Source organism: Chiloscyllium plagiosum, chromosome 1 (assembly GCF_004010195.1).
Source record: "Chiloscyllium plagiosum isolate BGI_BamShark_2017 chromosome 1, ASM401019v2, whole genome shotgun sequence".
Taxonomy (NCBI): Eukaryota; Metazoa; Chordata; class Chondrichthyes; order Orectolobiformes; family Hemiscylliidae; genus Chiloscyllium; species Chiloscyllium plagiosum.
This window is the reverse complement of record NC_057710.1, coordinates 79,780,962-79,794,300: the sequence shown is the minus strand read 5'-3', so window position 1 is coordinate 79,794,300 and position 13,339 is coordinate 79,780,962. Positions and strand designations below refer to the sequence as shown.

At 38.2% G+C, this 13,339-nt stretch overlaps 1 protein-coding gene across 8 annotated transcripts in view; it reads left to right on the top strand.

The window, feature by feature from the left end:
- Positions 1-13,339, top strand: part of pcm1 (pericentriolar material 1) — a 149,095-nt gene that overhangs the window by 42,654 nt on the left and 93,102 nt on the right. For all 8 annotated transcript variants that reach the window (XM_043689926.1, XM_043689959.1, XM_043689950.1 and 5 more), the window contains 3 exons: positions 258-447; positions 3,389-3,571; positions 12,339-12,523. In XM_043689926.1, coding sequence (XP_043545861.1) covers positions 258-447; positions 3,389-3,571; positions 12,339-12,523 — 558 coding nt within the window. The remainder of the gene's footprint in view (positions 1-257; positions 448-3,388; positions 3,572-12,338; positions 12,524-13,339) is intronic.

Sequence of the window (13,339 nt, the reverse complement as noted above, 5' to 3'; positions counted from 1 at the left end):
CCTGTTCCTGTGTTCCTAATTAGTGCATCACTCCATTTGTCTTATGTTTTCAATGTCAAACTTTCAGGTCTTGGTTAAATGCTTATTTCTTTGTGACTGTTCAAGGAGCTCAGCATGTATGAAATATATAAATTTTATCACTGATGTTTAAGTCAGTAAGATCATATCACTGTACCTTTATGGTAAAGTTAGTTGGTTAATGTAATGACAGCTATGTTGAAGGTAATTAAAAACTAAATTTTGGTCTTGCTTTCTAGTTTCCTCCAGTGTTCCTGCTGTACCTTGCTCATCTCACAAGAGTGATCAAAGAAGTTGTCTTTCTGCACCAGCAGAAGCTGGCGCTGCCATCAACAGGGAACCCAGTAGCTTGGCCTCCTCAGCATGCATTTTGGAGTCACAGCATGAGAATGATGCACAAGATAATTCTAATCCTAGGAAGAAGTTAAAGTATGATTCAAAACCAGATTTTAAAATCAATCTATACTTCAGCATAATCCTATATCCATGGTTACAGCAGGCGATCCATACAAGTGCTCAGGGTTTCATTTATTTCTTGAGAGTTGTCATTAAAGTTTGCAATTAAGAACATAAGTCTAAAACATATATTTGCCCTTTTCCTCAATTTTGGTTTATTAAAACTATGTGAGAGGATGGACTTTGAATCCCTATTGTTTGGGATGAAGTTAATTAATTAAGAATGGGAAACCTGATGTGCCACAAATGCATCTGCTGGCATTTTTAATTGTGTCATTTTTATGGGTTTGCAAAGAACCACTGCCAACAGGTAATTGGTGATTGTCATATGTATTTTGGTAACTTTTAAATTTTACAATGGGTTTCCCAGGGATTGGTAAACCTAGCAAAATTTCATGGAAGAAACAGGTAGATGTGACATCTATGTTTTATTTTTAATTGCATTGCCTTTCGGTAATGAAGAGCATCATGCTAATCTCAGATCTACCAGCTAGTGTTTTCCAAGTTGTTTGACATTCACCAACTGTTCTTGGCTGCGGCTTTCTGGCAGCATGTCAATTTGTCCAGCTGTCAGACAGGGAACGGAGTAAAATCATTATGACATAATATAAACATCAACAGTTCGCACCGGAACAGTTTGTATGCAGATCATGAAACCGTTCTAAACTAATCCCATCTGCTTGCACTTGATCCTTATCCTTCTATTCTCTGTCTATTTATGTGTTTGTCTAAATGCCTCTTTTGATCTGCTTCTACCACCTCTCAGGCACTACCACTCTGTGTAAAAACAACTTGCCTTGCACATCCCTCTGTAAACTTTCTTCCTTCTCACCCTAATATTTGATATTTCCACCTGGGAAAAAGACTCCCACTATCTGCCCTATCCATGCCCCTCATATTTTACTTACCTCCAGCAGATTGCCTTTAGCATCCAACACTAGTGAAAATAATCCTAGTTTGTCCAACCTCTCCTCAGAGCTAATGCACTTCATTCCAGGCCACATCCTGATAAACCAGTGGCAACCAGAACAGCACACAATACACCAAATGTGAGCTAACTAAAATCTTGTACAACTGCAATGTGACTTATCAACTTCTATACGCCAATGTCCTGACTGACACTACTTTAGATGTTGCTGACTTACAGTCTGGAACAAGTGACAGTTTCAGTAATTTAATTTTTTTACTGAAATAGAATTTAACTCCTTTTTAATAAAGAAAAAGTAAAGGTTTAAGCTTTCACTCAAATTCTTAGCAAAAACTTTTCATTGCAAGGTGTGACACTGATTTTGCATATACTATATAACAAAATCTTGGTTTATTGTCTACTTCCTTGCAAACTGCCAGTTAGGTTTGTTGAGTTGGAGTTTATTCAATGTGCTCCCACACTTTTGCCTGCACTGCAGTGCCATTGACTGGAAAATGCAAAAGACAAAAGAGCAATTCCTTTCTTTAGAACAGCAATATTGCATCTGGTTAATTCCCCATCTTATCTAAAGCTCAGATTAGAGCACAAATGGAAAACCTGCTTGGTAACACTTGGGCATTATGCTACACCAGGAGCTAAGATATTAAATGATGTTTTGAGATGTGTGAAAGCAACCTTTAATGGTTTTTATGGAAAGAAATCTGAGCAAATAATAATATTCAAAAACTATGACTAACAATATAATAAATTATTTTTTATTGTGAAAGGAACTCTTAGCTAATGTCTTTTATTGGAAGTATATACCATTCAATGCATCTCCTGTAAATTACATTAGAAGATGTTTGTAGCTCTTGACTGCTTAGAATTCATCCTCCAAGTAGCTGGGCCAAACAACATAATATGATTCCAAGTTCACTGATCTAATCTTTGGTGTAGATAGTGGTACAGTTGGCCTCTCTGCCCCTGCTTAGTGGAAGAAAGGTTATTCTGACTTTCCAATGTAAACACTATCCAGTGCTGAACTATGTACATAGAATGAACAAAACGCTCACTCATGTGGTCCCAGGCTGAATAATCTGTTGACATGCCAAATGTAGTATAATGGAGGTTAGTGATTCCCATAACTCTTTCTATGGAAAGGTATCAATGCCTTCAGGAGAGGTGAGAGAAAATAAGAGGAAAATATATTTGTATCAAAAGTTGTGTCCAAATAAAATTTATCAGATTGAGCAATTTCACATTTTATTGTATTTTTTTTTCCAATAACTTAAACTGTGGTAACAAGTGAAAACTTGACATTATTCAAATAATAGAATGTATGCACATTGCTGTTGTTACAGAATTTTAAGTGAGCAGACTCAAGCAAAAAGTTACATTTGAAATTAATGTTAATTAAATGTGAAAAGTTATGTTATTTTCTATTTTATATCATTGCAGTGGATTTCATTGTTGAAATTTATGGTTTACTCATTGAGAGCATATCCTAAAAGTATATTTTGGAATTAATTTATTTGACATTTGGAACAATGATAAAACACTGTGAGAACTCTGCATTATTTTTCAGAATTCTGTGTTGATACAGTACTGTTCACTATATTAAATTAAGTGTATGATAAATTTTATTATTTGGAATTAACTACACTTAACATATTTAAGTTTCTCCCCCTCTGTTGTTAAGGGATTAACTGATTTTGAGGTGAGGATTCCATGATTTAATGGAAGACTCTGCAATATACCAACTCATGAATTTCATTGGTACCTGAATTTGGAACAGGGTCATATTTTAACAGCAGTCTCTCATATAGCTCAACTTCCAATTCAGCCATGAAGTTACAGCTTTTAGCAGAATAAGTCGGTTGATAATGTCATTATTTTATCTATTTCTCTTTGGTAGCTTGGATTTATCATTCCAAGCTCTACTTTTTTTTTCTAAAACTGTTTTAAATCAAATTGGCATGATGAACTGTTTGAAACTCCTTTCCTTAGAAAACTCAAGGAAGTTCACAAGAGGCTAAATGAATTGCGTGAATTGATTGATTATTATCAGCAAACTTCTGACATGATGACTGATGCGGTCAATGAGCATACAAACGAAGATGATAATGAGACTGAGGAAGAATCTTTGTATTACTCTGACCAGGGGAATCCAGAAACAGTCACAAACATCAGGTGAGAATAAGTAAGCAGTGGGATAAATATTTTTTGTTATTTTGCTGAAGTGATAAAGAACAGAAGAACTCAATGTGTGGATTTATCAGTAGTTTAGAAGATTATGATGTGATAAGTATTGTTTGTTCATGATTTAATATGGATATGAAAATTGTTGGAGGCCTGCTTTTATTCCTCATCCCAAATTGCCCTTGAGTTTTCCTATTTTCTGTGGTGTTGGTGAACTGCCTCCTTGAACTGCTGTTGTCCCTGTGCCTCAAGGTCTGCAAACAGTTCAAGAAGTTGAAAAGTATAGTGTTGGAAATGTACAGCAGGTCAGGCAGCATCCTAGGAGCAGGAGGATCGACTTTTCGGACATAAACCCTTCATCAGGAATGTTAATGAAGGGCTTATGCCAGAACCGTTGATCCTCTTGCTTCTCAGATGCTGCCTGGCCTGCTGTGCTTTCCCAGGGCCACACTTTTCGACCCTGACCTCCAGCATCTGCAGTCCTCACTTTCTCATTAAGAGTTCAAGAAGGCAGCTTGCCATCACTTTCTCCTAGAGATGGGTAATGAATGCAGTCGTAGTCAGTGGAGTCCACATCCCATGAGCAAATATACTCAAAACATTAGGTATGCTGTCTGTACAGCAGTTCCAGGGATATGACCCAGCCATAATTATGGTTCCATGTCAGAATGTATGTGGCTTGGAGGGCAGCTTGCTGCTGTTGGCTGTCTGATGCATTATTGCTCGTGTCCTTCTAGGTGTTAGTAGTGTTGGTGATGCATCTTCTGGATGGTACTCTCTGCAGCCACTGTGTACCAGTAGTGGAGGGATTAAATGTTCAGTGTGGTGGATGAGTTGCCAGTCAGAAGGGCTGCTTTTCCCTGTGTTGTCAAGTTTATTGAGTATTATGGACACTGAGACCAAAACAAATACGAACACGATAAGGCCTTTTGACTTTTCCAGCCTGCTTTGCCATTTAGTAGGGTCTTAGCTGAACCAACATTCCCCACATCAACTTTACATCCCCATAACCTTTGATTCCACTACAGGTCAAAAATCTTTCTATCTCAGCCATAAATATATGCAAGCTGTCCCACAGCCCTCTGTGGTATGGAGTTCCAAAGACACTCCACTCCCTGAGAGACAAAAATCCTTCTCATCTCCGTTTTAAATTAGCGCCCCTCAATTCTGAGATTATGCTCTCTGATCCGAGAATCTCCCATGAGGGGAAACCTCCTCTCAGTGTTTACCCTGTCAAGTCCCTGAAGAATCCTATATGTTTCAATAAGATCACCTCTCATTCTCTAAATTCTAGTGAATAAAGTCCCAAAGTGTTTAGCCTTTGCTCATAAGACAATCCCTCCATATCAAGGATCGTCGTAATGTATCTTCTCTGAACTGCGTCCAATTAAAGATGTATACTTTTAAATAAATGGATCAAAACTACTGTCAGTACTTGAGATACGGTCTCACCAGCACCTTTTACAATTGCAATAATAAGGACATAAGAGTAGGCCATCAGGTACTTGAGCCTGCTCTACCATTCAATAAGATCGTGCATGATCTTTTTGTGGCCTGAACTCCACTTACCTTCCCTAATTCCTTCACTGTTCAAAAAATTATCTACCTTGGCTTTAAAAGCATTTACTGAGGAAGCCTCAACCACTTCAGTGGGCAGGGAATTCCATCGATTTATAACCCTCTGAGTGAAGATGTTCCTTCTCAATTCAGTCCTAAATCTACTATCCCTAATTTTGAGGCCATGCCCTCTTGTCCTAGTTTCATCCGCCAGTGGAAAAATCCTCTCTGCTTCTATCTTATCTATTCTGCTCATAATTTTATATGTATCTGTAAGATTCCCCCCCTCACTCTTCTAAATTCCAATAATATAATCCCAGTCTACTCTGTCCTCATAGTGCCCTTCTAGTGCCAGTACATTCTTTCTCAAGGAGGCTAAAACTGCTAATAGTACTCCAATGTGGCCTCTTCAGCACCTTATACAGCTGCAACATAACCTCTCTGCTTTTCAACTCCATCCCTTTAGCAATGAAGGACAAAATTCCATTTGCCTTCTTGATTACCCGTTGCACCTGCAGACCAACCTTCAGTGACACATGAAGAAAGATACACAGCTCCCTCTGCAGAGCAGCGTGCTGCAATTTCTTGCCATTCGGGTAATAGTCCTTTTTATTGTTATCCTATCAAAATGGATGACTTCACATTTATTAACATTGTACTCCATCTGCCAGAACTTTGCCCACTCACTGAAGCTATCTTTATCCCTCTGCAAAGTTTCACAGTCTTCTGCACACTTTGCTCTACCACTCATCTTGGTGTCCTCCACAAATTTTGACAGACTACACGTGGTCCCCAACTCCAAATCATCTATGTAAATTGTGAATAATTGCAGTCCCAACACCGATCCCTGAGGCACACCACCAGTCACTGATTGTCAACCAGAATAGCACTCATTTATTCCTGCTATTTCCTTCCAATTGGTTAACCAATCCTCTATCCATGCTAATACATTTCCCGTAATGTCTTGCATTCTTATCTTATGCGGCCACCTTTTGTGTGGCACCGTGTTGAATGCCTTTTGCAAATCTAGATACACCACCGACTAGGCCCCTGTTGTCCACTGTGTTTGTAATTTCATAAAATTCCAAATAATTATTTCCAGGTGCTCACCTACCTTTGTCTCTATGTCCAATTACTGGCACCGTGAAGACCAACACAAAATACCTATTCAGTGCCTCAGCCATTTCCGCATATACCATTACTAAATTACCCGTCTCATCCTCTGAAGGACCAATGTTTACTTGAGCCACTTTTTTTTGTTTTATATATTTATGGAAACCTTTGCTACCTTTCTTTATATTCTGAGCTAATCTTTTCTCATAATCTAGATTACTTTTCTTTATAGCACTTCTTGCGGCTTTCTGTTTACTTTTACATCTTTCCCATCCTTCTAGTTTCCTGCTGATGTTGGCCACTTTGTATATCTTCCCTTTCAATTTTATAGCCTCCCTTATTTCCTTAGACACTCATGGCAGATTATCCCTTTTCCTACACTCTTTCCTTTTCAGTAGGATATACTTTTGCTGATAACTTCGAAAAAATTGCTTTGAAAGTCATCCACTGTTTGTTAACTGTCCCACCATTGAACCTTTGCTTCCAGTCTTCCCTCATCCTGTTGTAGTCTCCCTTGTTTAAGCACGGATCCTAGTATTGGATTTTATTTTCGCACTTTCCATCTAAATTCTAAATTCAGTCATACTGTGATCACTCCTTCCAAGCGGATCCTGAACTCTGACATCATTAATTATTTCTGTCTCATTATACAGGACCAAATCTAGGATAGCCTGCTGTTTCGTTGGCTCCATTACATGCTAGTCAAGAAAACTATCGAGGATTCTTTGAATGAACTCCTCCTCAAGGCTACTCTGACCGAGCTGGTTCGACCAATTGATATGTAGATTAAAATCCCTAAAGAGAATTGCCCTACTGTTTTTTTGGGCATTAGTTATTTCTTTGTTTATTGTCTGCCCCAATGTGGTGATATTATTTGGTGGCCTATAGACTACAAGTGTCAGTGACTTTTTCTTCTGAGAATTTCTAATTTCCACCCAAATGGATTTGACTTTACTCTTCATAGAACTCATATCATCTCTCTCCAGCGCCCTTATGTTGTCCTTAAATATCAGAGCTATACCACAACCCCCTTACCTCCCGGTCTGTCCTTCTGAATAGTTTGGTACCCCTGGATATTAAACTCCCAGTTGTGACCATCCTGCAATTGTGTCTCTACAATGGCTGCGCAATCATGTTCGTTGGTGATGATTTGTGCCGTTAACTCATTCATCTTGTTACGAATGCCAAGAGTGTTCAGATAAAGTGCCCTTATGCCCTCTTTATGAATTCCAATGTCTCCAATAATAGTATCTCCTGAGGTATCCTTCCTTTTTTACTTCTTTCGTAGTCTGCCATGTAGTTAAATCTCCAGCACATGTGCTAACTGGCTGCTTTCCTTTTTAGTTGCCACCATACTTTGTTGTATTCCCCTTTCCCTTCCTCCTGACTTCCTACTCTTATGCCATTGGAAATAAGGGCCACATTTTCATCAGCCTTCCTGATTACATATTGCATCTATGTGCTAGCTTTGAGTTTCATGTACAGGTCCCTCTGTGTTGCAGCTTACTGCAGTTTTTTCCATTTTAAATAGTACTGTGCTCTTTAGTTCTCCTTTCCAAATTAAATATCTTCACACTTTGACATGATACTCTATTTCCCAATTCTTTACCAACTTACTTAGCCTATCAATATTTCTGTGCAAACTGTTTCATCACATTATTGATTCATGCGCTATAGATGGCAGTCCATCTTGGCCAGTCAAAGAAGGTGTGTCATGAGTTGAGTTCTTGCCTTATATTTCCTAACCTCTGACCTGCTCTTGTCACCGCATTTTTTATGTGACTGGTGCAATTCAGTTTTTGGTCAGTGGTAAACTACAGGATATTGACAGTAAAAGGGAGGGAGGATCAGTGCTGGTCCATTGCATGTCAAGGACGAGGTTGAATTCTCTCTTGCTGGAAATGGTCATTGCCAGCATTTGTGTCGCATGTAACTTATCAGTCTAAATCTGAATATTGACCAGGTATTGCTGCACAGGTAGGTACTGCTTCCATATCTGAGAACTTACGGATGGTACTGTACTTTATGAACAGCAGCAGGTATCCCCACTTCTGACTTAGTTGAAGAGAGGTAATTCATGAAACAGTTGAAGATGGTTGGGACTAGAACGCTGTCTGAGGACTGTGAAGGTTCTTATGGTGCAACGCTAAGAGCCCCTACCTCTATGAGAGAAGGTCCAGGTTCAAGTCCCAACTGCCCCAGACATGTATCATAACATATCTGAACAAGTTGATTAAATATCTACTCTGAAGATTAACAGAGAGGAAGATAGTCCTGATTGTGGATATTCTGGGATTGGGATGACACACATCCAACAATCATGACTATCTTCCTCTCTGCTCTGCATAATTCCAACCCATTGATTAACTATTGACAAATTGTCCCATTGATTTCAGTTTTGATGGGCTTCTTGAAGCCATGCTCAAGTGCTGACAAAGATGGTCTCTTATCTTACACCTGGAGTTGAGCTCTTTTGTCTGTGTTTAGACACTAGTTGTATTGACCTTAGAGCTGAGTGGTGCTGGTGTGACTCACTGTTTGCATTGTGTTTGAATTTGTACAAGCTAGTATATTTAATCATGTTATTTGTATAACCAGTAAGCTTTAAAAACTTGAAAAGTAAGAAGGTTTATTAATATCATGTTTTAGATGAGCAGTCGTTCAACTTTGTGACCTAGCTTTGGATCCAGTACAGGGTGATGCAATGAAACTCTGCTGTTGTCGCATGGTTTGAAAAAATGTTTCTGATTAGCACTAACCTTATAATGATCTGAGTGGTTCAAGAATGGCTGTGGAAACTGTCATCTGTTCAAAGCAACAGTCATTGTTTGAGGCTACCTTACATTTTTGGAGCAGTTTAAACAGCTTTGCTTTGTGTTTGGCTGTATCTCACCTGGAAGTGTTGCCCAACACTTCTGCTGGAAATAGCATTGTACAGTTTGCCAGTACTGTTGCTGCTTTGAGCACAAAGCATAAATAAAAAATAAATTCTAATTGTGAATGTTTTTTGAGGCTATGTCCGTATGAATTATTTCAAGACACGTATTGAATCTGATCATGATTTTTCAAAGTGAAGAACTAGAACTAGTTATATAACTTCTGCATCATTCTGCAAGAGGTGGAGAAATTCATTTAAGGGAATGGAGTTCTTTGGAGCAGTAGCATGTCAAGAAGTATTTTCATTGAAGAAATTGTAGGTGTTGCTAGGTTTGCAAGAGATATACTTGGAAAACCAGTCTCTCGAGATAGAAATAAGTCTTTTGGGGAAGAGTGAGATAGACCACACAGAGTTGAAAATGTGAAGGAAACTTACTTCAAATCTGTTGTTCAGGATAATAGCACAAAACAGCCTTGGCACATGTATTACTATAATGGCTAAAAGTGGGAGGTTGATTAGCATATGAGCAAAATGATCCATGTTTCATATGGAAAAACTGACATAGCAAAATGAAATTCATACTCTTTCTGCTGTACTATATATATTGAGTTGAAAGAAATGTTCAATCTGCAAACAAGTTCAGCTCAGTAAATATCAGTGAAAATGCGTGGGGGTTGGTTGAGCCATTATTTGTGGAAGAATTGGAGAGTTTCCAGGCTGGAGTATGAAAACAAATTTGCAGTAAGAAAATTTAGTGTATGAAAACAAAATTGTATGTAAACAACAACAACCTAAATTTTAGTATTCCATCAGATGCAGAATGTCAGAACTGTTGACATTAATCAAACTGAGGTGATGACAGCCTTGCTGATCTGCATTAGAGGAAGAGGAATGCTAGACATCCTAGGGAAAATATTTAATGAATTGGGAATAGGATTCCATAAAATGATGTTTGCAAGATAACAGTCACGGGAAAGATAAAGTGTGATAAATCCTTGAGGTCAGCTAGTTTCTACTCCAGAGTTTTAAAAGAAGTTGTTTGAAAAATTGCAGAAGACGACAATTTCCTGAATCAACAGAACTTTAGAACAATTGGTTTAGGTTGAATAATTGCACATATCACACCATTATTTCCAAACAATCACAGATCAAAATCAGTTTATTTCAGGCCAGTTTGTTTAATCGTTTTTGCTAGAGTTCATCATAGAGAATAAGATAACTGTGTACATTGATTTTTTTTTAATGGCGAAACAAACTGTGTTAGGATAATTTGTTTTTTAGTTGATATAAGGGATATGACTGTCTCTTGAATGCTTGCATTTGTGACTATTCCTAATTACTTTTGGATAAGTAATCAAATAGGCCAATGAAATGCTGATATTAAATGTAGAGGATTAAAATAAATTAAAAGGGAATAGAAATTTTGCTTAAGCTATCTGAACCTTTGATCAAATCAGAATTGCAATATTGTGAACACCCCTGGTCACCACATCTTAAGAAGGATATTTTGGTTTGGAGGGAAAACTGCAAAGAATGACCTCAAAGACTCCCAAGCGTTGAGCTGAGAGGAGAAATTATGCATGTGATACTTGGGTTGTATTCCCTGTAATTTTTAGAAGGTAAAAGAGTTATTTGGGTGAAGATTTCAAGACATGAATGGGACCAAAGAGGGTTATTTGTGTGAAATTATTTCCAACACTTGGGAAGTTTAAACCTTGGCTGCATAGTCAAAATAATTGGACACACAGCTTTCAACAGTGACTTAGGAAACAGTCTTTTCATGCTAAGAATGGTAGAAATTTGGAACTTGCGACTTCACTTGTTAATCGAAACATGTGATGGTAGATATTTGTAACCTAAAGGTCTTATGGGATGTGAGGCAATGGTGGGATTGTGGTGTTGGTTTATAATTAACCATGATCACAAGGAATAGTGGAGCAAGTTCAGCAGCTAAGTTGGCTAACTTGTTTTTGTGTTGTCAAGGTGAGAAATAGAGGAGTTTTATGTTATGTTGAAAATGAGGCCAGAAAACTAGAATCTGTTCCACTTTTTATCAGATGTAACTGCATAAAGACTGTATGACAGAGTTTAAAAAATAAATATAGAAATAAATTGATGAGTTGGGACAAGAATGGATGGAAATAGTTAATGAAGTTGAAGTCAGTGGTGGGAAGATCTCAAGACAAGCTGAAGTCAGCAATGATGAAGGAAGTGAAGGCTTAGTATTCATACATAGAGCCATGGCTCAGAGTCAAGCAGGAGCAGTTAAGAGAATGAGCATTAAGTCTTAACAATATGAAAGGTTTTCTATCCGTGAACAACCTTGACTCCTTTGTGTTGCAGATTTAGTGTTGCAAGCTCAGAGGAGACTTGATGAAGTGAATGAAATGCAGAGACTAACATGGTTGATATCCCACTCCTATCTATTATTTCTTTTATTCATTCATGGAATGAGGGTGTCACTGGCTAGTCTAGCAGTTATTGCCCATCCCTAATTGGCCATAAGGCAGTTTAAGAGTCAACCATATTGCTGAATCACATGTAGGCCAATGCAGGTAAGAATGGCAGTTTTTGTACCTGCACTACCATGTCTAAAAGGCATTAGTGAACCAGATGGGTTTTTCCAATAATCGACTCTCAATTCCAGATTTTTTTTTAAAAAAATTCAAATTTCACCATCTGCCATGGCAGAATTCGAACCTGCGTCCCCGGGATGTTGCCTGTGTCTTTGATTAATAGTCTAATGATAATACCACGAGGTTGTCATCTTCCTCAATAAAATGATCCAGAGATGAGAAGACCACTTGGAAAGATTGCACATTCTAAATAAATGTAAAAGTGTCAGATGTATGCAAAAAAGCCTTATGACTAACATAAACATCATTGGAAATTTGCAACAAAAAGGAATTTTAATAGTTTGAGGAGCTGTACCTATTGTAAAGCATCAATGCTTATTCATATATGTGGTCTGAACAATTGTACACAATTTCCTTTTAATGTCTCCCAACCCCTTTTGACAGGTGACAGGCATTATTATTTGGGATATGGAATATGTAATACTTTCATTCTGTAGTTTTTACGTTTGTTGTGGTTTTGATTAAAGTGGGTTTGAGCTTGATGATATATCTGAATAAATGTATCATTATAAAAATAGCTATTTAAGGCATTGTTTACACCTATATTTTAACAACTACTATGTAATTCCTGTAGAAACCCACAGAGGAGTAACTGGACAGATATCAGTGGCTCTTCCAGGATCGTGGCACAAAATAGAACCAGTTGCCGGAATGGGAGACTTCTGAACACAGAATGTGAAATCAACAATAGGCCAACAAATCTACAAACTTCAAAGATGCCACTTCCTTCAGATGAACCTCATGCGAGCTACACTGAGTGTAAGATCAAACATCTCTTGGAAGAATTCCATGTCCCTATGTGCTGTACCATTGATCCTTGTGTGAAGAAGTCTGCGTACAAAGAAATGATCTTGCTTTTCTAATTCCAAATTGTGTCAGTTTTAAAAAAATTAATATGGTTAGCGCATTTTGAATCTTAATATTGTAAGTTTTGAAGTGCACACAGTCAACCTGCTCATAATCAATCCGTTAGTTTCCTTGGTGCATAGAAATATCTTTTAAGTTTCATACTCTCACACCACAAATCACCATCTTGAGATGGTTGGGTTATCAAGCTCTAAAATGACTCATGGCATTAGGCTGGTCTTGGTCTCATTGCATCTAGATCGTGGTACAAAGCTACTGATACTTGCAGCTTTGAAGCTGGTTTTGGCACATTTGTTCCATTAGTGGCTCAGTGGTTAGCACTGCTGCCTCACAGCACCAGAGTCCCAGGTTCGATTCCAGCCTTGGGTGACTGTCTGTGTGGAGTTTGCACATTCTCCCTTTGTCTGTGTGGTTTCCTCCAGGTGCTCTAGTTTCCTCCCACAGTGCAAAGATGTGCAGGTCAGGTGAATTGGCCATACTAAATTGACTAGTGTTAGGGGCACGAGTCAGAGGGGAATGGGACTGGGTGGGTTACTCTTCGGAGGGTTGGTGTGGACTTGTTGGGGTGAAGGGCCTGTTTCCATACTGTAGGGAATCTAATCTAATCTAATCTAAGTTGATGCTTTGCACTTATTGTTGTCGAAAATCATAGTATGAGTCATCAGGGACCACATTATGAGCCATGATTCTAGCTGGTGCCTTTCTATT